The 25,386-nt window shown below is 46.5% G+C and overlaps 1 protein-coding gene across 1 annotated transcript in view; it reads right to left on the bottom strand.

The window, feature by feature from the left end:
* Positions 1-1,543: 1,543 nt before the first annotated feature.
* NT5M (5',3'-nucleotidase, mitochondrial) overlaps positions 1,544-25,386 on the bottom strand; it is a 64,118-nt gene continuing 40,275 nt past the window's right edge. Inside the window, exons 4-5 of the mRNA XM_049874784.1 lie at positions 12,058-12,172; positions 1,544-10,544 (exon numbers count right to left, since the gene is read on the bottom strand). Coding sequence (XP_049730741.1) covers positions 10,402-10,544; positions 12,058-12,172 — 258 coding nt within the window. The 3' untranslated portion in view covers positions 1,544-10,401. The remainder of the gene's footprint in view (positions 10,545-12,057; positions 12,173-25,386) is intronic.

Raw genomic sequence — 25,386 nt, forward strand, 5'->3', positions numbered from 1 at the left:
CTTAACGAACCAAGGGGTAGAACAGAAGCATTAAACATGTTATTAAGCCAATTAACTGGGATCTCCCATTGAAACCATGATGCCTAGGGCCCTCTTGAGTCCCCAAATCCACCCTATGGGCCTAGAATCCCTTCCATTCTTTGCAAAGTCACCCCCCCCCCATGGTTTGTACCTCCCATCAATCCCATCTGCCTTCCACCTTTAAGGCATTCTTCACAGTTTCTGTTCCACCAAGGGCACTCATTCTTGGTTCCCAACATGGTTATGGATTGTAAATACATATATTTTCTGTCATTTCTAGGGTTTTGGGAGAGTAACGGGAGACTTAAGATGTCTCAGTCCAGTCATCGCCCTATTTCTTATATGCCAATGAGCTTCCTAATTTTTGTGGCCTCAAGGTACAGGGCATCGAGCTCCATATAGGCAGTTGTGGATGGCAGGAATGGCATGGTCTTTGGAGTCAAGCAGAACCTGGGCTCCAATTTTCCAGCTTCAATTTTCACAAAACTAAAATGAGTTTATCTTTATCTTAGAGTCACCTGGGAAGATTCATGACATAATGCAGAAAGTGTCTGGCATGGAGTCCTCTCCCTCTTTCTCCCACTTCTGTTTCCCCACTAGCTGGTAAACTCCCCCGCTACACTCTAAGTTTGAAGTGAGTGGTTCAGATCATCAGTGTTTTAAGGGTCAGAAGAGAGAAATATCTCAGGTGTGGGAGTCGGGGGACGTCTGCAAGGGCTTTCTGGAGAAAGACAGGAACAGCAGGACCTAGAAGAGGGATACGACTTGAAAGAAGTGGCGAGAAAAAGGAGGGAATTGCAGGCCAGGGAAGGGGGAGTTCAAGTGGGGAAATGTTGGGGGCATGGCAGGAAACAACAGCATGCCTGTTTAGAGGCAGAGGTCACAGACTCAAATGCCACTAGGGGCCAGACGATAACACAAATGTGTCAGGCAGAGGTGGGGACTGAGTCCTGGAGAGCACACTCAGGAGTGACAGGCAGAACACTGGGCCAAAGGTGCCAAACAGAACGTGGCTGAGGGCCACCAGTTAGCAAACTCTGGTCTGTACGGAGCACCTCATAAAGGAAATGAGACAAGTGAAGGGTGGGAACACCAACAGATGGCACACACAGGGACAACTCCCCATGAGAACAGGGTCCATGTGGGTCTTTGAGCACCTGTATGCTCCCTTAGCCAGGGCCATCCAGGACCCTCGACCTCCCTCCTGGCCTGTCTCGGGAGCTGAAATCCCCCATTAAGACTTTGTTTTTTTAGGTGAGGGTTGTAATGCAAATACCCCTTAAAGAAATATGTTTTATTTTATATATATACACACACACACACATACGCACGTACATACATATATTTACTTTGTGATAAAACATATACAAGATTTTCATTTTAACCATTTTTAAGTTTAAAATTATGTTGTGCAACCATCATCATTATCTACTACCAGAGCTTTTTCATCATCTCAAACAGAAACTCTGTACCAATTAAGTAGTAACTCCCCCCTGGCCCCCTGACCCCTGGTAACCTCTCTTCTACTTTCTGTCTCTGTGTATTTGTCTGTTTTAGGTTATTTCCTACAAGTGGGATTAGACAATGTTTGTCCTTCTGTGTCTGGTTTCTCTCACTCAGCATGTTTTCAAGACAAAAGAGTCTTTCTTAGGACTGACCTGAAATTCCCACTCCCTCGGCCAGCAGTCCCTGAGGCCTCCCTCTGCATACAGCCAGGCCCTACACCCAGAAGTTTCCAGGCATGTCCACAGAGTTGTTAGAGGGCCATGTGTGGTGGAGAGCAGCATGGGATCGGAACCTAGGCCCACACTTGGAACAAACAGGCTGACCAGCAGGCCCCAGGGCTGCCAAGTAGCTTGGGAGGACCCCCCAGGCAGGAAAGACAGGGAGTTGAGCAGCCAAAGCTGCTGCTCTGGCGCCACCAGGTGGTCGTGTGCACACTGCAGCTCCTGGACGGTGGCCTGAGTCCATCTGCTCTACCTCTACTTTCACAGGAGAGAAAACTGAGGTGCAGTCGTCAAGGCCATGTGGCTAGTGAGCTGCAGGTCAGGCTGAGAGCTCTGGCCTGCACCTCCTCAGCTCCACTTCTCTCCTGGCCCCTAAATTTTATGTTCCCAAGCATGTTGCTCCCCAGTCAGCTTTGCCAAATCTAGTCAAAGATTTTTTTTTTCCCAATCCAAATTGTCAACAGGACTGAGATGCTCCCTAAACAGGGATTTTGGCTCCTACTCGTACACATTTCTGACCTTAAGCGTTATTTCATCACAGCTGGCATGTGCTGGTGTAACGCTTCAGAGCTAAGAAGAAAAGGCGAGTCCGTAGGCGCTGGAGGCCAGGGCTTGGGGCATGTCCTCCCTCTCTGAAGACCGCAGGTCGCCCTCAGCCCAGAACCCAGGACGTAAAACCTGCAAGGGCAGCTGCTGTCAGACCTACCCTGCACTCCCACAGTCGTGTGGGGGCTCGGGGAGGCAGATGGGCAAGTTGAGGCCAAGGTTGGTGGGGGAGCTCCAGGTGAAAGAGGTAGGACACAACCAACGAGCTCCAAGAAGCCTGATGCATCTGAGGGATGTGGTATGAACAGGGTAGGACATGAAAGGTCTTCCTTGAGTGCTAAACTAAGGGGTTCCCACTGTGTTCTCAATGCAATGTGGGCCATCAGCACAGCTCAAGACTGACTCACTCTTGCAGACATCACAGGAGCCTCTAGGGGTCTCCACAACCTACAGACTTTTCAGGCCTTGTGGGCTTTGGGGTTTGAAGTTTGTGGGTGGAGATAAGATTTCCCACCTGCGGGGGTGGTGGAGAGGCTGCCTGGGGTAAGATCCCTATCCTGGCAGATGGCACTCAGGTCCTTGGCCTGACACCCAGGGCCCATCAGCACCTGGGGTGGGGGAGACAGGAAAAGCAGTTGGTCCAGGAGGGCAAGAGGAGAACTTAGGACATCACACACTCTCTCTCACACACGCCTCTAGTCAATTTCAATGGGCTGTGCTGCCACCTTGTGGCCAAACTAGGAAAAGCAGCAAGGCGGGCAGGAAGGAACCTTGCTCTCTGGTTGTGAGAACCTCCCAGCTCTCCTGAGCTCACCCCTTCGTCCCCTACCTGGGGCTCCCAACATTGAGCCCAGCACCTTGTTTTACAGGACAAGTCTGTTTCCTTGATGTAGCAGCAACTCTCTGGAATAGCATCCCTATGCCCTTCAACCCTTCCTCTTGTTTTTTCAGAAGAAACTGTCAGCCTTTGAGGTGACTTGGCCAACGTCATACAAGTGTAGGGCAAAACCGGCCTCGCTCCCAGTCTCCAGGCTGCCTGCAGTGCCCCTCCCACTGCGCAGGCTGCCTATTGGCTCAGGCTCAGGGCTGAGTTCCCACCAGCCCTCTCCCTGTGCGCTCCCAGGCATGCCACCTGATCTCTGTAAGCCCCAGTTTCTTAGAGATGGCAACATTTCCCAGGGGTGTCCTTGTACGAAGGGTTAAATGAGATAACGGATGTGTGTAACAAAATCAAAATGTATGCACTAAACTCAGATGTGCAAGTAAGCATTATCGTCTATTAACTAATCACCGTTTCTGAAAAAGCTGTCAATTTAAAATCCAGTCTCTTTCCACTTAAGATGGTCTTCTTCAATCTAAGTCTGGCTCTTTCAGGTAAGTCTTTAGACAGTCCAAAGTTCCCATTCCGTACAGGAACTGTTACCTCCTCTCATTTTCTTCCCCCAAGGCGACATCTGGATCCAGGGCAAGCTCCTGTCATGGGGAGTGACTCATGTCACCTGGTATCAGGTGTCAGCCTCTATATCCCCTGCACCCACTGCTGAGCACCCACGGTGGGTAACAAGGAGTCTGCTCTTGGTCCAGCCTGGGTGATAGCCAACCACTGGATGCCCTGCCTTGCCTCCCACCAAGGCCACAGTTCCCCTGAGGTCTAGCTACAGCATCCTCTTGGCTCCAGGCTGGGCAGTCCAACCTGCAGCCTCAGCCCCAGGACCCTTGTGCACCCTGCTCCTCCCCTTGGTGACAGCCTACCAAAGCTGCCCAGCCAGCATCTCTTCAGAAGAGTCAGGATTCTTTCCACAAGGGAGGGAGAAGACAGGGCCTTGTTTCTACCATTCCCATGCTGTGTGGAACCAGTCCCATGTTCTCAGTCTACCTCAACCAGCTGGGCTTTCTATTGGCATTGCCAACATCTTGCTCACCCTCCCCACACACACTTTTGACTAACTCCAACAGTGGGTGTGGGAGGTACTCCCTTCCCAGGGGCCTGGCTCATCCTCACTCTAGCCCCAGCCCCTCAGAACCATCCTCTGGGCCACTTTCTTTCTAGTGGAATTTCCCCCAAGTCATAGCCTCCTTCTTCCTTACCCAGTGGACTCTCTGTTCTAGGCAATGCCTGCCTGATCTCACCTTGACACGATGGGCATGGCAGGACTGCAGGTTAGGAAACTGGTAAATCATGGCACTAGGACGGTTTACAAAGTGCTCTCTCCATTATCTGTGTGAGCACCTGGCACACAATGGGAGCTCGGTAATTCTCCCTCCTCCTTTTCTTTACTTGGGGCATGCAATTGAGGGCTACCTCAGCTGTGCCCTACCCTCCTGGTTTCTAGGAACTCCTCAGCTCTGGTCTCCTCTCCATGTGCCCTATAGTTTCTGCTGCAGGCTGGCTGCCATCCAGTGGCCTTCCTGGCTCTGACCTGGAATGCCTGGATATTCCTCACCTATGAACAGATAGGTAGCCCAGCTCCTGACCCGCAACGCTGCTTTAGCCATGGACACCTGATCTTTGTAGAATTCTGGCTCTGAGGACAGTGCTTAGTGGTTACAAGCATTAAGCCCTGGAGTACAGCTGCCTGGGTTAAAATCCTGGCTGCACCACCAACTAGATGCATTACCTTGGTCAGCTAAATGGGAACTAGCTGGCAAGGATGGTTATAAGGCAAAAGCAAGTGCTTATCACAGCGTCCAACCAAAAAACCAGACTCACAGCTATCAAGTCGATTCCGACTCATGGTGACCCTGCAGTAGAAGTGCCCCATGGGGTTTCCTAGGAGCAGCTGGTGGGTTTGAACTGCCAACCTTTTGGTTAGCAGCCAAACTCTTAACCACTACGCCACAGTGTCCAAGATACAACAAATGTTAAATAAGTGGGTGCTGTTGTTCTTATATTGGAATAGATACCAATTAATGGGGGGAACCACGACCCAGAAAAGTGAATATACTTTCTGCCCTAAAACCCCAAGCCAACTTAGAGAATTCCACTTCCACACCACGTATATGAGAGAGAAACTCACAATTTCCCGTAATACCCTCCTCATCTTTGCCTTCCACATCCTCCCCGTTACCATCTTTTGAGCTTTTTCCTGTGTGCCAGGTACTCTGAGGCAGATACTGCTTATCAGCCCATTTTACAAAAACACTGACACTTGTTAGTGATGGTACCACTTACCGAGCACCTCTTGGCTCACTGCCTCGTGCAACTCTTGCAGCAGCCCTTGAATTGGGCGCTGGTCGTCTCCATTCTGCCTGAGGGAACAGAGGCTGTGGCCATCTCGTACTGGAGGGGAACCAAGCACTGCCTCATCTCACTACCACCTTTTCTACCACTCAGGCCCCTTATAAAGACACTCCGTTGTGAGGCGGCAAAGGCGGGGTTAGGATATGGTTATGATCACAGAAGAAGAAACAGAGTGGCCCACATTAAGATTCACAGCACAAAATCTGGGTGCTGAGCGGGACCTCAAAGCACTGTTGGCAACATCCTGCATCTGAGGCCGCGTCCCCTCCACACTCCAGGATTCTAGCACATACCTCAGTGACAAGGCACCCCACTCCTGTGCCAGCCACCCACCACGTGCACCTGTGGCTACTGCCAAGCTCTTTCTAACCACGTACAACACCCAGCACACAGGCTTGTGAATGGCAGCTTGTCCCAGGGCCACAACCCCGTCCCACCTTGTGCATTTAAACTCAAATCAGACACAAATGCTGGGGGTAAATGTCACTTTGTGAGATTAGTTCTTAGGTCTGTCCTCTAGGTAAGTCATCACCCTAGCCTGTGGGCAGACCCTGTGTGGAACCCCTATATACCTGCGCTAGTGCCCCCAGTTCTGCTCACTGACTAGGTTATATCACCCAACCTCTCTGAACCTTTTTCTTCACCTAAGATGTGGATAATCACACATCACACAGGGTTGCTATTAGACTTGTTAGTGTCACCACCACTTGGCACTTTGGAGCACTTGCCGTGTACACAGGCATGTTGACCTTGCCTTATTTGAAACACTCCCCCATTCCTGTGGTCTGCCTTATTTGGAACCCTCTCCCATTCCTGTAAGCCAAGGACCACAGCTGCTTCTTGCTAAGGGCTTGGAGATGTTAATACCAGCTACTCTGTCACCTGGGGAATCTGCAAGCTAGTCAGTCAGGGTTAGCAACTAGAGACAGTCTGACACACAGAGAATCCCTGATCACCATTTGACCCACCTGCCTCCACGCTTGTTTCCTTGACAGACTGGAAATTCTGTCCAACCAGAAGGTACTTTCTTACATGCTGATGCTTTCAGGGCCCTACTCCTACAACCCCGAGCACTCCCAGGAAGTTCAAAGGGTAGGTCTCGTCTTTTGACAAGATCTGCATGAGCTCTGCTCAGGAAGTAGGTTTGAGTTTCTGACAGCAAGTGAAAGCCTGGTGCCCGCAATGAGGTGCTGCAAGTGACAGCCCATGACCATGGACCAGCTGAGGTAGGATGTGGGACAGTAGAGTCCCCACCCCAGACTGGGAGATTGGTGACCTTGTTATGCAGCAGTGACACAGCTGGTTAGACTGTCACCTGCTCCACTGGGGGACTCAGGGTACCTGGCCATTGAGATTAAGTACTTAAAAGAACGTGATAGAACGACGTCTAGGTGCTGGGAACATGTTGGCAAGCTTCTCTCAAGCAAGCCTGTTCAAAAGCATAAAGAGAATGACTTACAGTGGCAGAGGAGGGGTATTACATGCTCATCTGGTACCCCAACAAGACGGCAAGCCTCTTTTAAGAAATGGCGTCTTAAGTTTCTGTCCCATGTTGTTGTAAGCTGCCATCAAGTCAACCCCTGACTCATGGTAACCCTATACACAACAGAACTAAATGTTGCCTGGTCCTGCACCATCCCCATGATTGGTTACAGACTGGACCGTGACAATCCATAGGGTTTCCACTGGCTTTCAGTTGTAGGTTGCCAGGCGTTTCTTCCTACCCTTAGTCTGGAAGTTCTGCTGAAACCTATTCAGCATAGATCATGGGTTTTCTGCATGGAAGGCAAGAATTCTATCACTAAACCACCAAGACCATCTTTACATCCCAGAATGGCTAGTAAAAGGTTCACTGGTATAACACTCAACAAATACTTATTCTAAGGAATTACTGAGAAGTACCTATTTAAAGGCAACCCTGGTGGCATAGTGGTTAAGAGCTACAGCTGCTGGCCAAGGGGTCGGCAGTTCGAATCCACCAGCCATGCCTTGGAAACCTTGTAGGGCAGTTCTACTCTGTCGTATACGGTCACTGTGAGTTGGAATCAACTCGATGGCAACAGGTTTGTTTTTTTGTTTTGTTTTTGTTTACCTGCTTAAAGTTCATACGTAGTTCTGATATGGGACAGTGGTCTGCAAGGTGCCCTGAGGGAGCACAGGAAATGCTGCAGGACCCCTTTTGGGCTTCTGGGAGCAGCGAGGAGCAGAAAAGAAAAGCAGCAGGCAGGCTCAGGTCCCCACAGAGATCTGGTTCCTGTCTTTTATATATTGCACTTGCACGGGAGATTTTGCTTGAAGAAAAGGCCACGTGGCTAAAAGGATCATTTCATAAACAACACCGTGTGAGACTGACCTGACTTTGAAAGGTCTCCTACTTCCAGTGTGGTCTTCGGAACTTACCAAACCTCTCTGGGCCATCTCCTCATCCACAAAGCAAGAATCCTACTGACCTCATGGGGTTGTTGTCAAGAAGAAAATGACAGTAACACCTAACACAAGAGTGCATACTCAACCCACATCATTCATTTGACCTGACAGCCCTATTAAGAAAAGATTGTCATATACCTTCTCCAATGAGGACACAGAGGTTACTCAGGAATGTCACCTCCGATGGCACAGCTAGGAAGTTGGAGGGGCTGGGATTTTGAGCCCAGGAAGCGACGTCAGAGCCACTACCCAATGTCATGGGTTGAATTATGTCCCCCAAAAAACATGTGTATCAGTTGGGCTGGGCCATGATTCCTGGTACTGTGTAATTCTCCTATATGTAGTGAATCCTGCCTCTATGATGTTAATGAGGGAGGAAGGGCGGCAGTTGTGTTGGTGAGGCAGGACTCAACCTATGTGATCGGATTGTGTCTTGAGGCAATCTCTTGAAATATAATAGAGAGAAGCAAGCAGAGAGACATGGGGGCCTCATACCAAGAAAGCAGCACCAGGAGCAGAGGGTCCCTGCACCTGAGAAACTCCTTGACCACAGGAAGATCGAGGACAAGGACCTTCCTCCAGAGACAACAGAGAGAAAGCCTTCTCCTGGAGCAGATGCCCTGAATTTGGACTTGTAACCTATTAGACTATGAGAGAATAAATTTCTCTTTGTTAAAGCCATCCACTTGTGGTACTTCTGTTATAGCAGCACTAGACTAAGTCACCTGACACCTTCCCTTGTGCCCGGTGCAGATGCTCCAGGCTTGCCCAACTTGAGGCTACACTTCCCAGGGCAGTGCTCAGAAGGGTCAGCCAGCATCTGCTGAGAACCCACCTCACTTCCTCCTCAGGTGGGACCTCAGCAAGGCAGCCCCTGCACGCTGCCAGCAACACCTTGTCCCCAGCAGGAGGGGGCAAGGAGTCATCTGCCCCAACTGCGGAACAGGCAGCCCAACCATCCTACCGCACCCTGAGTTCCTGGCAGGTTTGTGGGGACCCAAAGGAGTGCCCTTCCTCTACAGAGTCCACAGAAGACCAGATTTCTCCCATCCTCTAAGGAGGCAGGGAGAAACAGCACAGGAATGGCCGCGTGGCATGTCATGAGACAGCCTCAGAGTACTCACTCCCAAGGACATGGCTCAGAGGACAGTGGACAGGGCACAGCTGTGACCTGCACGGACCGGGATGAGAGACCTGATGGACACAGGGACAGCCTAGTGGAGCAACAAGGACAACACTGGGTATCCCAATGCTCAGCACCTTGGCGCGGATGAGTGCTGGTGAAGAGGGCATGCCAGGGGTGTGGGTGAACTGATAGATACTTTTGCAGAACAGGGGCTCCAACAGGAACTGGGCTGTCACAGGAACATAAACGAACACTTCTTACACACCTGGATCTGTGACCCGGGTCACACGCACCTGCTTTTCCAACAGATTGGATGGTATTTCCTTCCATGCTGCTCCTTTTAGGGGATCCTACAGCCCTGAGTATATCTGGTGAGTTCAAAGGGTAATCTTGACATTTGACAAGAGCAGAGCAACCAGGTGAGCAAGGCAGGGGATGCTGAAGAGGATGCTGGAGCCACGCCCCTCTTCCCCCTCTCTCCTCAGTGCAGTGGGATCACCCAGATACTTACAAGTGTGCAGTTGAGGCTGGGGGGTGGGAGGCAAAGGAGGCCACCACCCACAGCCTCGGGCTATATGAGAACAGCATTTATTTTTCATGTATTCAACAAATGTTTGAGCCTGTCTCCCCTTTGCTGGGCCCCATATGGGCTCTGGGGACCGAGGTGTGGGAAACCTTGGAGCTAGTCGAGGTAGGGTCATGCACCACTTTCCAGCACCGAGCCTGGTGGCAACTGGCACTCGACAAGTGTTTGCTGAACACATAGCAGATGGTGGGGAGCCCAGGCAGGAGGTTCAGGTGGACGCAGGAAGCCACTGTGGTTGAACAGGGGCTTCTCCCACCCAGGCCCACTCATCACCACCCAGCGCTGTGAAGTACAGTAGTCACCACACTCCTGGGACTTTGTGGCGAGCATGGTGGGCCCACCAAGAGGGGACCATGTTTTCCAGGGCCCTGACCCCTTAGAGAACTTATCTGTGGGGCTGGAGAGGGGCTGCTGGCCCTTTGACCAGGCCCCTCAGCCTTCCCCCTGTTTTAAGTCCCTGGGATCTGGCAGCATGAAGGCCCACTGCCTATGGCTGGCCAGAACTGCTTGGGTGCCCGTGTCTTTGTCCCAAGGTCCAGGGGCCCAGCCCTGCCAGGGATCAGTTTAAGGCCTAGCAGGGCAGGGAAGGTAGAGATGTGCAGAGCAAGGTCATCTTGGCCCAGGGTATCTGCAGAGGGGCCCACGCAGCCCGGAGCACTGGCCCTATGTGCCCCGAGCTGGGAGCCCTGCAACTTGTCCCTCCGAGGAACCCATGGCACGGTCCGGCTCAGCGGGTACGCTTGCTGTCCAGAATGGCCTTCCAGTCATCCGTCCACGAGTGCAGCCTGCGGCTGGGGGGTGACAACTGCAGGTGCTGGTTGTGGCAGGCTGTGAAGAGGACATGCTCCCAGCTGGGGTTCGCTTCAGCCCCTGTGGGCAGGGAAGCAGGACTGAGTCCAGGGACTTGGCGCTCTGGGGGGAGAGCGCCCAGGTCAAAACCCAGCTCTGCTGCCTCCCTGGCAAGTGTTTCTCCTCTCTGGACTGCTCCATAAAATGGCAACTGCACCAGCCCATCTCCCACAGGGTGGTGTGAGAACGAATGAGACACTGTATCTATGTGCAGTTCTCATACCAGCAGCACACACACGCACACACTCGTGCACACACACACACGTACACGCACACAGAAAGTGCTCCATGACAGTAGCTGTTATTCTCACGGTCACTACTGTTGCTTGGGGACCTAAGCAGAGCCGGGTACGACAAGCCACTCGCCTCACATGCTAACTTATGTCACCTAGCAGCCAGATGCCTCTGCTCACCCTCTCACTTCCCCAGCTGTCCTTCAGCAGCACACAGAGCAGAGAGGCCCAGCCCATGCAGGACACCTCACGGGGCAGCCACAAGCAGCTCAGCCCCAGGCTGCAGTCCCTCACCTCCTCTCACACAGGCCACTTCTCTGCTCTCTGTGGCTGAGCAGGCCTCTGTGCCCCCAAAGGTCACAGTCCCCTCTGGCATCCACTGCCCTGGCTCTCCGTGGGAAACTGGGAGGTTTGGGAGGAGCTGGCTCCACCCCGCTGAACTCAGGGATGGGTACACCGTGGATCCCACCCGCTGGACACAGTGGCTGCTTCAGAGACAGGCATGTTTCCTCAGCCAGTTCCAAGAACCACTGGGGAATAAACAGCCTATATCTCCCACTGGGACATCCAAGAGAATAGGCCGTAACCTAGAAACTGCTGATGGCTCCCAGGAAGAGAGCCTGCCCAAGGGGTACATTAAACCAGAGGAGTGCAGGGCCAAGAGATGAAGACATGGAACTTGACCAACATTGTTTGGACTCCTAAATTCAGCCATGCCTAAAGCCCTCCTATTCCTGCATTTTCAGTTATCCGAGCCAATAAATCCCCCTCTCCTTTTTAAGCTAGTTTAAGGTTGTCGGTTGGTTGGTTTGTTGGGAGGAGGGTACCTGTAAGCAAAAGGGACTAATTCAAACTTAACCCACCTTCAACCAGAGAAATAGCTTTGTTTTCCTGTTTCATACATTAAGTTCAATCCCAATTACTTCGAAAAATAAAAGAGGAGATCATAGTGCTGAAGCAAAAATTGGGAGCTCGAGTCCAGTCCTCATTTTACATTAGGAAACCAAGGGTCCAGAGGTACAGAGTGACACCCAGGACCACCCAGCAAGCTAGCCCCAGACTGGGGCCAGGACCATGTCTCCTGACCTGCAGTCTAGAGCCCCTTCCAAGGCTATATGCAGAAAAGACCCTTGTCTTCCCAACAGGGAAGACTCTAATAAAGAAATGGGGGCTGGCTGGAGGGAGAAAGCAGCCAAGTGGGGACCACTCAGAAAGAAAACGTTGAGAGCAACCTGTGTCCTATGTGACTAAGCCCACTCTAGGCCCCTACGTTCACTCCTCCCCTGCTTCAGGCTCCTTACCTGTTATGTCTGGCCGGTCATCTATGAGAAGGTCAGCAGAGATCACCGTCTTGTCTCTAGTCAGCACAACATGCTCAAGAAACTCAGGACCAAAGTGCTTCTCCACCCAGGCATACTAGAATGTGAACAGCCAGAGAAGGGAGGTGAGAATAAAGTGGCATCAGACCTGGGAACAGACCAAGAACTGAATGCCCAGGCATTCTAGAGGATGGAGGGTTGTCCTAAAATCTGAGAACTAAAGGGGAGTGAGAGGGCCTGACACTGAGGGTCCACGGTGGGCAGACTCCAGGCTCTGAGGAAGATATTAACTGTCCTGTTTGACAGTAGAAGACATTGATGTTCAGAGATGAAGTGATTTGCCCATGTTCCCCAATCAGAAAGCAGTAGAATCACGATTCAAACCCAGACCTGACCTTCCCCTTCATCTATAATGCTACATGGCACTTTCTAAAACCACCATGCAGATCACCTGGTCCAATCCCATCTTCAAAAGAACAGAATTTGCCATACTGCTGTCCTTGACTGATTGACTCATTCATTCATTCATTCAAGCAATGAATATTTGTTGCTGCTGTTAGGTACCACTGAGTCAGTTCTGACTCACCCTATGTACAACTGAATGAAACACTGCCCAGTCCTGCGCCATCCTCACAATCATTGCCACGTTTGAGCCCACTGTTGTAGCCACTGTGTCAATTCACCTCCTTGACGGTCTTCCTCTCTTTCAATGACCCTCTACCTAACCAAGTATGATGTTCTTCTCCAGGGACTGCTCCCTCCTGATAACATGTCCTAAGTACACGGGATGATGTCTCACCATCCTTGCTTCCAAGGAGCACTCTGGCTGTACTTCTTCCAAGACAGACTTGTTTATTTTTCTTACCGTCCATGGTACATTCAATTTTCTCCGCCAACATCATAATTCAAAGGCATCAATTCCTCTTTGGTCCTCCTTATTCACTGTCCAGCTTTCGCATGCATGAGGCGATTGAAAATACCATGCCTTGGGTCAGGCTCATCTTAGTTCTCAAAGTGACATCTTTGCTTTTCAACACTTTAAAGAGATCTTTTGCAGCACATGTGCCCAATGTAATATGTCATCTGATTTCTTGACTGCTGCTGTCCTGGGTGTTAACTGTGGATGCAAGTAAGATGAAATCCTTGAACACTTCGATCTTTTCTCCACTTACCGTGTTTCTTACTGGTCCAGTTCTGAATATTTTTGTTTTCTTTACGTTGAGGTATAATCCATACTGAAGACTGCGGTCTTCGATCTTCATCAATAAGTGCTTCAAGCCCTCTTCACTTTCAGCAAGCAAGGTTGTGTCATTTGCATGTCACGGGTTGTTAATGTGTCAATGAGTCTTCCACCAATCCTGATGCCCTGTTCTTCTTCATATACTCCAGCTTCTCGGATTATTTGCTCTGCATACAGATTAAGTAAGTATGGTAAAAAGATATAACCCTGACACACACCTTTCCTGATTTTAAACCCCTGTTCTGTTTGAATGACTGCCTCTTGGTCTATGTACAGGTTCTGCCTAAGCACAATTAAGTGTTCCGGAATTCCCAGTCTTTACAATGCTACCCATAATCTGTTATGATCCACAGTTGAATGCCTTTGTGTAGTCAATAAAACACAGGTAAACATCTTTCTGGTATACTCTGCTTTCAGCCAGGATCCATCTAACATCAGCAATAATATCCCCGTTCCACGTCCCTCTTCTAAATTCGGCTTGAATTTTTGGCAGTTCTCTGTCAATGGACTGTTGTAACTGTTTTTTAATTATCTTCAGCAAAATTTTATTTGTATGTGATATTAATAATGCTATTTGGTATTTTCCCATTCTGTTGGATCACCTTCCTTTGCAATGGACACAGACTGAATGACAAATTAAGAAGGAATGGTGTCGCATTCATTGTCAAAAAGAACATTTCAAAATCTATCCTGAAGTACACTGTCAGTGATAATATCCAGACATCTACAAGAAAGACCACTTAATACAACTATTACTCAAATTTAAGCACCAATCACTAATGCCAAAGATGAGGAGATTGAAGATTTTTACCAACTTCTGCAGTCTGAAATTGATCAAATATGCAATCAAGATGAAATGATAATCATTGGTGATTGGAATGCAAAAGTTACAAAGAAGGATCAGTAGTTGGAAAATATGGTATTGGTGATAATAACAGTGCCAGAGAGTGCATGATAGAATTTTGCAAGGTCAAAAAGACTTATTTATTGCAAATACCTTTTTACAACAACACGAACAGCGACTATACACTTGGACCTCACCAGATAGGAAACACAGGAATCAAATCAACTACATCTGTGAAAAGAGACAAGGAAATAGCTCAATATCATCAGTCAGAACAAGGCCGGAGCTGACTGCAGAATGGACCACCAATTGTTCATATGCAAGTTTAAGCTGAAGCAGAAGAAAATTACAACAAGTCCATGAGAACCAAAATACAACCTTGAGTGTATCCCACCTGAATTTGGAAACTATTTCAAGAATAGATTCCCCTAATTATGGAAGACCAGACGAGTTGTGGGATGACATCAAGGACATCATGCGTGAAGAAAGCAAAGGGTCATTAAAAAGACAGAAGAGAAAGAAAAGACCAAAATGGATGTCAGAAGAGACTCTGAAACTTGCTCTTGAACATAGAGTCGCTAAAGTGAATGGAATAATGAAGTAAAAGAACTGAACAGAAGATTGCAAAGGGTGGCTTGTGAAGACAAAATACTGTAATGAAATGTGCAAAGACCTGGAGTTAGAAAACCAAAAGGGAAGAACATGCTTACCATTTCTCAAGCTGAAAGAACTGAAGAAAAAATTCAAGCCTTGAATTGCAATTTTGAAGGATTCAATGGCAAAATATTGAATGACACAGGAAGCATCAAAAAAAGATGGAAGGAACACACAGAGTCACTGTTCCAAATAGAGCTGGTCAATGTTCAACCATTTCAGGAGGCAGCATAAGATCACGAATGGGTGGTATTAAACCTGCACTGAAAGCACTGGCAAAAAACAAGGCTCCATGAATATCGACTGAGATGTTTCAACAAATGCACGCAGTGCTGGAAGGGCTCACTCGTCTATGCCAAGAAATTTGAAAGACGGCTACGTGGCCAACCGACTGGAAGAGATTCACATTTGTGCCCATTTCAAAGAAAGGTGACCTAAACCAATATTTAATGGGTTTCTAATATGTGCGATGAATTCTTTGTGGCATTCTTTTTAGCATTAGAGACAAATATAAAAGAGAAACACTAGGTCCTGCCCTCATTAAAGAGCCAGGTAGCAAGTATTTGTTCAAATTACTAGTTACGTAACACTTGTGAAAATGCTACAAAGCAGCAGTACAGAGGACCTGGAAGAATGTGTACTGGGAGAACCTGACGCAGGCCAGGGTACATCAAGGCAGGTTTCCTTGAATCTAAAAGGTGAGGAGGAAGAGCATTTCCAGCAGACGGTGTGTGGAGGTTCTAAAGGTGAAACAGGGTGTGTTTGAGGAACTGACAGAATGCTAACATGGCCAGACTATGGTACTCAGGGAAGGTTTGAAGTGCCAGGGTGGAAGGCAGGTGCAGCTCAAGCTTCCCAGGCCATACAAAGGGCCAGCCCTGCCATCTAGCTGCCAGCATCCGTTCCCCTCTCCTAATGGCACCCTCCCGGGGACTTGATTTTCTCATGTGTTAAGAGGGATACACCACCCAGTCTGTCAGTTTTTTATACTGTTGTGGCTTATTGTTGCTATGATGCTGGAGGCTATGACACCAGTGTTTCAAATACCAGCAGGGTCACCCATGGTGGACAGGTTTCAGCAGATCTTCTAGACTAAGATACATGAAGAAGAAAGGCCTGGTGATCTACTTTTAAAATTAGTCAGTGAAAACCCTATGGATCAGAAGAGAACATTGTCCAATTCGTTTGTTTTGGACACAATGCACTAAGGGGCAGAGTGGTTTAATCCCATCTTCGTTGCCAACTGTGAATCTAATCCCAAAATGCGGAGATTGAGCCAGTCCTCCCCCCCGACCCACTTCTCCATCTCATTTCCAGTCATTCACAAGGCACCCTCTCTCAGACCTTAGCCACCCAGAGCTAGATCAGAGCTCACAAGTTAGACAGACACAGTCCTTCAGACTGCTAAACGGGCAGATACCAGCCCCTGCTGGCTCTCACTGACACTGTGGGTTCATTAATTCACTGAAACAAGAATCTCACAGTGAGTATATCATAGTTATGACCAGAGATTTACTGCAACCAAAAAGGACAGAGAGAAAGAGAAGCTTAGGGTGAGGTCTGGGAGGGTCCTCAACACAGAGCTTCATGTCCCCCCAGGGACACAGAACCCTCCCAAGAGCACGTATTCTCGCCAACCAGGAAGCTCATCTGAGCCTCCATGTTCAAGTCTCTTATCAGCCTCCACATGTGGCCATGATAGACTATATCATCAGGCCACCAGGTGGTTCCTCTTGGTCTGGCCAGCCCCCACTCATTAGCCTCAAGTGTGGTCCAGCTCTCAGGAACCAGGATCTAAGGCCAATTCTCTTTCTGCACTTCACACATGCCATCAGGAGGGATCAATCGCTAGAGGAGGACATCATGTATGGTGAAATAGGGCCAGGGAGGGAGAGGGAGACCCTTGGTGAGATGAATTGGGACAAGAGATTCAAAGATGGACTCAAACATGCTGATAATCATGTGGACGATGTGGGACTGAGCAATATTCCATTCTATTGTACACAACGGGGTCACCATGGGTCAGTCAACTCCACAGCATCCATCCATCCATCCATCCATCTAAAACAGGGTTGAGACCATGATAAGCTGCACACATGCACACACACATGCCCGCTTGGTCCAACCTAGCTAACTCCTATTCCTTCTAAAGGTATCACTTCCTCATCCTTCCCTGACTCAGCATACTGTAACTGTCCTTTTTACCAATTACCACCATTGTAGCTATATGTTTACAGAATTACTTATTTAACAACTATCTGCCCCATTAAATTTTAAGTTCCTTAAGGACAGGGACCATGTCTCAATGAATACTTGTCAAAATAAGCAGTTCTGTGTCGGCCAGACTTGCCCAAGGGAAAGTGGGCTCTGACTGAAGGCCTGATAGCCAAGATCCATAGGACAGCCCTGTGATGAACGCTGTCCGTCAGCTGCCATCTTAGCCTCTCTCTGGCCCGGGTCTGCGCTCCCCAAATAGCCTTCTGACCTACAAATAAATCTCCTGAGTGATCTTACCTCAGCAGACAAAGGACCCTAAGCAAATGACAAACACTGACAATCTTCTCAGAGAAGAGCCTCATTATAAACAGAATGTCCTCAGGTTCACAGAACCACCTAATGAGAGCTAAGTCACTCTGCCACCGCTGGGCCAACTGTGTTGAGCCAGCTGTCTGGACTGTCCAGTCTAGCAAGGGTGAAGACCACAGCAAGTTATGATCCCACTAAGCAGAGGCACTGAAGGGCCAGGACAAAGGCAGTCCCTTGTATGGAAGTGCACTGAGTTGTGGAGGCAGAAACAGAGAGGGCAGAATACCTACTGTAGGTGCTTATCATCCAGTATTTTCCTTACTCATTTGCTTATTCAACAAGTACTCGTTGAGCATCCTCTGTGTAAGGCACAGCTCTAGAAGAGACTTCTCGTGGGGTTTACACTGCAGTAGGAGGGAACATACGATAAACAGATAAGCAAAACAGCTTGAGGCGGCACAGGGCTCTGAAGTCACAGCACGAGGGGCTAGGATGGAGGGGTCTGAGAGGCCTCTCTGAAAAGGGACACTTGAGACTGGGCCTGAATGACATGGAAGAGCTTGCTATGCAGAGATCTGGAGGAAGAACACTAGAGACAGAGGAAAGAACACACAGTGTGCTAAGGTGGGAGCACGCTTCAGTGTTTGAAAAACAGGGAAACACCAGTGTGGCTGGGGCACAGTGAATAAGGGGAAGGCAAGAACAGACGGGCCAGATCCCATACGGCCTCACGGGCCTGGGCTAAGAGATGCCATTTTGGTCTAAGTCCAAGGGAAACCCATTAGGGCAGCGCTTCACAGACGAGCAGCAGGCAGTGAAGGACCAGTTCTTTGTTTTTGTTTTTATTTCCAATTTATCATGGAAATCATGTGCTTGGGCATTACATCAATGTCAAATTGCCATGGAAGTTTCTAATCGCTTACATCCAATTTCTTTATTTCTCTCGTCACGGACCAGCAGTAGTCTGTGGACCACCAGTGGAATATCTCTGATTAAAGGGTTTTCACTTGGGAAAATGATACAGGTCGACTTACATTTTTAAAAGGTTGCTGTGGCAAATAAATTCTGTGCAGATGATGAAATTGAGACTTGGAGAGGTCCATAACTTGTCGAGGGTCATACAAGTGGCAGAGCCCAGTGTGAACGCAGGGCTGTTCCTGGAGCTTACCACTGCACTCTCCTGCCTTACATCTGCCACATATTCAGGTTTCTGCTCAACTCTCAGGGGGGTGAGAATGATCACTAAGATTATTTCTGCTTCTCTTAAATATGCACTATCACCTTTTCATTTTGGTCTGTTCCTTAGCAAGTTGCCAAATTCATTAATAGGAAAACAGGGATGATAATAGTACCTACACCTCCTGGAGTTCCCTTGGGGGTTGAATGGGAGAATGCATGCAAAAGCCTTAGCACTGAGCCTGACCCGCAGAAAAGCCTCAGTAAGAGGTAGCTTGGAAAGGGTTCTAGCTTTTGATCTTACCCAAAAATTAGGCCCTAAGTTCCCCTTCCTTTCTTGTGGCTCTGACACTTATGAGATGCAGGACCTTGGACAAGTCATTAACCTTCTGAGACTCAGTTTCCTGACAGTGTTGTCGGTATGACTGAATAACATAAAATCTATGGGAATTCCGGCAAAAATGGCAGCTTATTCAGACATACCACACTATCCCTCTATAGCAAAGACTCAAGAAACCAAGTAAAACAGATACAGAAGACAACCCTGGAACCCTGGGCATCAAATGAAAGGATAAAGGACTAAATCAAACAGTGACTGGAAGAAGAAATTGACTGAAAAACAGCAAATGATAAAAGATGGAGCAAAGGAGCCCTACCAGCCAGCCCGGGACAGCGTGGCCATGTTGAGACAAAGACAGCAGCAATCACACGTGAGAAGCACTGAAGGCAACTTCACAGAATTCCCAACAGAACACAGAGGAACTGTGTAGACACACCATAAGTGAAATAAGGCCCTGATTGCTGGCTGCAGCCAATGGGAGGAGCCCAGGCACCCTCACCTGGTAACCACAGGAGCATGCTCCTCCCCCTCCTCCTACCCTCCTGGTGATGCGTGGCATAAACCCTCCCATCCTTGCAGCCCCGACTGCTTTACCCCCCTACCCAGCCTTGACTACCACCCTCCCTTCCCCACACCTTGACCGCCAACCCCTGCTACCTGAGGACCAGACCAAGAGACAGAAGGCCACTTACCCCACCCCTCCCACCTGCCAAACCAGCCAAGCTTCCTCCCCCTGCCTGGTGAGAGGTGGCAGCAATGTGACCACACGCTCGCCACTCTCCCTCCCCTCTGCCACCTGGCAAGAGGCAGAAGTGGTGTGACCACACACATACCTACCCGCTGCTTACTCCCCCCCAACTGGCAAGGGGTGGCAGCAGCGTGACCCCACATGTGCCTGCCCACTGCTCCCTCCCGCTCCCTTACCTACTGCTTGCCCCTCTCCCTAAGTGGCAAGGGACAGTGAGTGCCCACCACTCACATCCTCCCCGCATTGTGTGAGAGAGGTGGCAGCATGACTGTAAGCACACCCACCTACCACTCCCCCACCATCTGGCAGGAGGTAGTGACTGCACCCCCACTAGCCAGCCACACCTGCCACATGTACCACCCCATCCACTTGGCAAGTGCCACTGCCTGCTCCTGCACCACTGGACAGTGCCAATGCCCACCCAATCCTCCTTCAGCACCCCCCCAAGACCAGGGATCAGAGATCTGCATTCACATACTCAGACACTATCCTGCCCACCTGAAGACAGGTGGTGAGCGCTCCACTGCAGTCATACTAGCAACCCAAGTAGCACACCCATCCTGCTTGCCCAGATACATCAAAAAAAAACAAAAAAATTAGGATGCAGCAAACATACAGTTAATAAAGAAAATAATACCTTAATGCCTCAGAAACAACAGATAATATCACCTAAAGAAAAAGACAAGATGGCTCTGTCAAGTGACCAAAATAAAGAACCAGGAAACCTCCCCAAGGGAAAAATGGCAATGGAACTACTTGATAAGAAATTCAAAAGATTTATATATAGGGCCCTCCAAGAAATCAGGAAAGAGATCGTGGAAAACACAGATAAAACTCTAGAAGAATTCAGGAAAACAATACAAGAACAAAAGGACAAAATAAATAGACAATTAGAAACCATACAAAAACAGCAACTAGAAATCCAGAAGATTAACACTAAAATTTCAGAAAAAGATAATGCATTGGAGGGACAAAGGAGTAAAACTGAAGAAATGGAAGATGGAATCAGCGAAATAGGAGACAAATTCCTTGATACCAACCTGTTAAAGAATGAAGAAAAAGAAAGCCTAAGAGCTATATGGGACAATATCAAGAGGAATAATTTATGTGTGATCAGAATTCCAGAACAGAAAGAGACAAAAAAAGCACAGAGAAAACTACCAAAGATTTGATGGCAGAAAACTTCCCTAACATCATGAAAGACAAGAGCATATCCATCTAAGAAGCTCAATGAACCACAAATAGGAGAGGGCCCAAAAGAAAATCACCAAGATATATTATAAGCAAAATTTTCCAAAACCAAAGATTAAGAAAGAATACTGAGAGCAGCTCAGGGAAAACAACATGTTATCTGCCAAGGGTATAATAAAATAAGACTAAGGTCTGATTTCTCAGCAGAAACCATGCAGTCCAGAAAGCAATGGTTATATTCAATATATAAAACCCTAAAATAAAATAATTGCCAACCAGTAATTATATACCCAGTAAAACTGTCCCTCAAAAGGATGGCAAAATTAGGACATTCCCAAACAGAAATTAAGGAAATTCATAAAAACTAGACCGTCTTACAAGAAATATTGAAGGAAGTACTTCAGACAGAGAACCAACAACATCAGATGACAAACTAAGATTAAGACACATGACAACATCAGCTAGAAACCAACCCAGATACAAAATTTTCAAATGTAAAATAAAGCTATAAGACTGAAAATAGGGAACCAGAGATGTTGATCTGTAAACAATGACAACTCCAAAACAGAAAGAGGGAATAAACTGTATAATTATAGACTTCTCACATGGAGAGGAAGTCAAGGTGACATTCACATACTTATCTTAAACTTAGGAAGATAAAATTTTCAGTGTAACCACAAAGAAAATTAATAAACCTTCTCACCGAAATAGAAGAAAACATAAAACCAACAACAAAGGGAATGAAAAGAAAATCCATAAACAAAAAGAGCTCAGAACAGAAAAGTACATGGAATAAAGAAACTGTCGGCACAAAAAAAAAGTACAACAAAATGACAGCAGTAAATTCATAATCAATAATTATACTGAACGTAAATAGATGAAATGTACCAGTCAAGAGCTAGAGAGTGACATAATGGATAAGAAAATATGGCCCATCAATATGCTACCCACAAGAGACACACCTTAGACACAAAGATAAAAATAAGCTAAAAATCAAAGGATGAAAAAATATGCCAAGCAAAGCAAAAAAAAAAAAAAAAAAAAAGCAAAGAGCAACCATAAAATACCAGGAATGGTAATATTAATCACGGATAAGATAGAATCTAAGGCAAAAACTAGCATAAGAGACAAGGAAGGGAATTATATAATGACTAAAGGGCCAATCCAACAAGAGGACACAAACATAATAAATATCTACACAGCCAATGAAAGAGCCCCAAAATACACAAAACAAGCTTTAACAGAATTGAAAAGACAAACATACAACTCCACAATAATAGTAGGAGCCTTTACCACACCACTTTTGATGAAGGACAGAATGACTAGAAAGACACTCAACAAAGATACAGAAGATCTGAGCAACACAACCAACTTGATCTCACAGACATATAGAACACTCCACCCAACAACAGTACAGTACATATTCTTTTCTAGCACACATGGATCATTCTCCAGAAAAGGCCACATTTTAGGCCACAAAGCAAGCCTCAATAAATTAAAAAACATCAAAATAATATAAAGCATGTTCTCGGATAACAATGCTATAACATGAGAAATCAATAATAGGAAGAACAACGGAAAAAGTAAAAAACATGGAAACTGAATAACACCTTGCTTAAACACCACTGAGTAACAGAAGAAATAACAAATGAAATAAAAATTCCTAGAATCAAACAACAATGAAAATACAACATGCCAAAACCTTTGGGACACAGCAAAAGCAGTGCTCAGAGGTCAATTTATAGCAATAAACACACATATCAAAGAGGAAGAAAGAGCTAAAATCAACATCTTACCCCTACAGCTTTAACAAACAGAAAAAGACCATCAAAAAAAGCCCAGTCACCAGGAGAGAGAAAATTAATAAAGGTTAGAGCAGAAATAAATGACAAGGAAGACAGAGAAACAATAAAAAGAATTAACAAGACTAGAAGTTTGTTCTTTGAAAGAATTAATAAAATCGACAAAGCACTGGCCAAATTGACAAAAGCAAGGAAACAGAAGAGGCAAATAACACAAATAAGAAATGAGATGGTGATGTTACAACAGGACCAACTGAAATAAAACGGATCATAACAGAATACCATGAAGAACTGTACTCTAAAACCTAGAAGGACAAATTTCTAGAAACACACTACCTACATAAACTAACACAAACTGAGCTACAAAATTTGAACAGACCCATAAGAAAACAAGCTGAGGAGATCATCAAAAACTCCCAACAAAAAAAAAAGCCCTGGCCCAGATGGCTTCATTGGAGAATTCTACCAAATGTTGGAGAAAAGCTCACATCAATTCTACTCAAACTATTCCAGAACATAGAAAAGGATGGAATACAGCCAAATTCATTCTATGAAGCATGTATGACCCTGATACTAAAGCCAGGCAAAGATACTACAAAAAAAAAGAAAAAGAAAGAAAGAAAATTATAGATCATTATCCCTCATGAATATAGATACAAAAATTCTGAACAAAATCCTAGCCAACAGAATCCAACACCGTATCAAAAAAATAATATAACCAAGTAGAATTCATACCAGGTATGTAAGGATGGTTTAACATTAGAAAATCAATCAATATAATCCACCACATAAATAAAACAAAGGAAAAGAACTACATGATCATACCAATCGATACAGAAAAAGCATTTGATAAAAACCAACACCCATTCCTAATAACTGAAAAACAGTCAAATAGGAGACCTCACATTTCACGATCTCAGAACCTACTATACAGCTACACTAGTCAAAACAGCCTAGTACAGGTACAACAACAAACACATAGACCAACAGAAAAGAACTGAGAATCCGGAAGTAAATCCATCCACCTATGGACTGCTGATCTTTAACAAAGGACCAATATCCATTAGATGGAGAAGGGAGTATCTCTTTAACAAATGGTGCTGGTTAAACGGGATATCCATTTGCAGGAAAATGAAACAGCATATACAAAACTAACTCAAGATGGGTCAAAGACCTAAATACAAAACCTAAAACTATAGAGATCATGGAAGAAAGAATAGGGACAAACCTAGAGGCCCCAATTTATGGCATAAATAGACTATCAAATACAACTAAAACAGCACAAACAATGGAAAACAAACTAGATGATTAAAACCTCCTAAAAATTAAACACTTAGGCACATCAAGAGACTTCTCCAAAACAGTAAAAAGAGAACCCACACACTGGGTAAAAAATTTTGGCAATGACCTATCAGACAACAGACTAATCTCTAAAATGTACAGAAAACCTCAACAGCTCCACAAAAGACAAACAACTCAATTAAAAAATGGGCAAAGAACATGAACAGACACTTCACCAAAAAAGACATTCAGGAGTCCAAAAAATAAATGAAGAGATGCTCTTGATCATTAGCCACTGTTGTTGTTGTTGTTAGGTACTGTCAAGTCAATTCCAAGTCATAGCAACCCTATATACAACAGAACAAAACACTGCCCGGTCCTGTGCCATCCTCACAATCGTTGCTATGTTTGAGCCCACTGTTGCAGCCACTGTGTCAACTCATCTCATAAAGGGTCTTCCTCTTTTTCGCTAACCCTCCACTTTATACCAAGCACCATGTCCTCCAGGGGCTGGTTCCTCCTGGTAACATGTCCAAAGTATGTGAAACAAAGTCTCACCATTCTCACTTCTAAGGAGCATACTGGCTGTATCTCTTCCAAGACAGATTTGTTTCTTCTCCTGGCAGTCCATGGTATATTCCAAATTCTTTGCAATACCATAATTCAAAGGCATCAATTCTTTTTCGGTCTTCCTTATTCACTGTCCAGCTTTCATAAGCATATGAGGCAATTGAAAATACAAAGGCTTGGGTCAGTCTCACCTTAGTCCTCGAAGTGATATCTTTGCTTTTTAATGTTTTAAAGAGGTCTTTTGCAGGAGATTTTCCCAATGTAATGTCATTGGACCGCTGCTTCTAGGGGTGTTGACTGTGGATGCATGTAAAACGAAAGCCTTCAAAACTTCAATCTTTTCTCTATTTATCATGATGTTGATTGACCCAACCCTTCACGATTTCTGTTTTCTTTTAGGTGTAATCCATACTGAAGGCTGTAGTCTGATCTTTATCAGCAAGCACTTCAAGTTCTCTTCACTTTCAGCAAGCAAGGTTGTGTCATCGGCATACTGCAAGTTGTAAATTAGTCTTCTCCAGTCCTGATGCCATATTCTTCTTCATATAGTCCAGCTTCTTGGATTATTTACTCAGCATACAAATTTATTTCAGTATGGTAAAAGGCTACAACCCTGACACACACCTTTCCTGATTTTAAACCACGTAGTACTTACTCAGCATACAGGCTGAATTTAGTATAGTAAAAGGGTACAACCCTGACACACAACTTTCCCGATTTTAAACCACGCAGTATACCCTTGTTCTGTTCAAAATACTGCCTCTGGGTCTATGTACACATTCCATGCAAGCACAATTAAATGTTCTGGAATTCCAATTCCACACAGCCTTTGCACAGTCAATAAAACACAGGTAATCCATCTTTCTGGTATGCTCTGCTCTCAGCCAAGATCCATCTGACATCAGCAACAATACCTCTCATTCAGTCCTCTTCTGAATT

The sequence above is a fragment of the Elephas maximus genome, chromosome 2 (genome assembly GCF_024166365.1).
Source record: "Elephas maximus indicus isolate mEleMax1 chromosome 2, mEleMax1 primary haplotype, whole genome shotgun sequence".
NCBI classification, from domain to species: Eukaryota; Metazoa; Chordata; class Mammalia; order Proboscidea; family Elephantidae; genus Elephas; species Elephas maximus.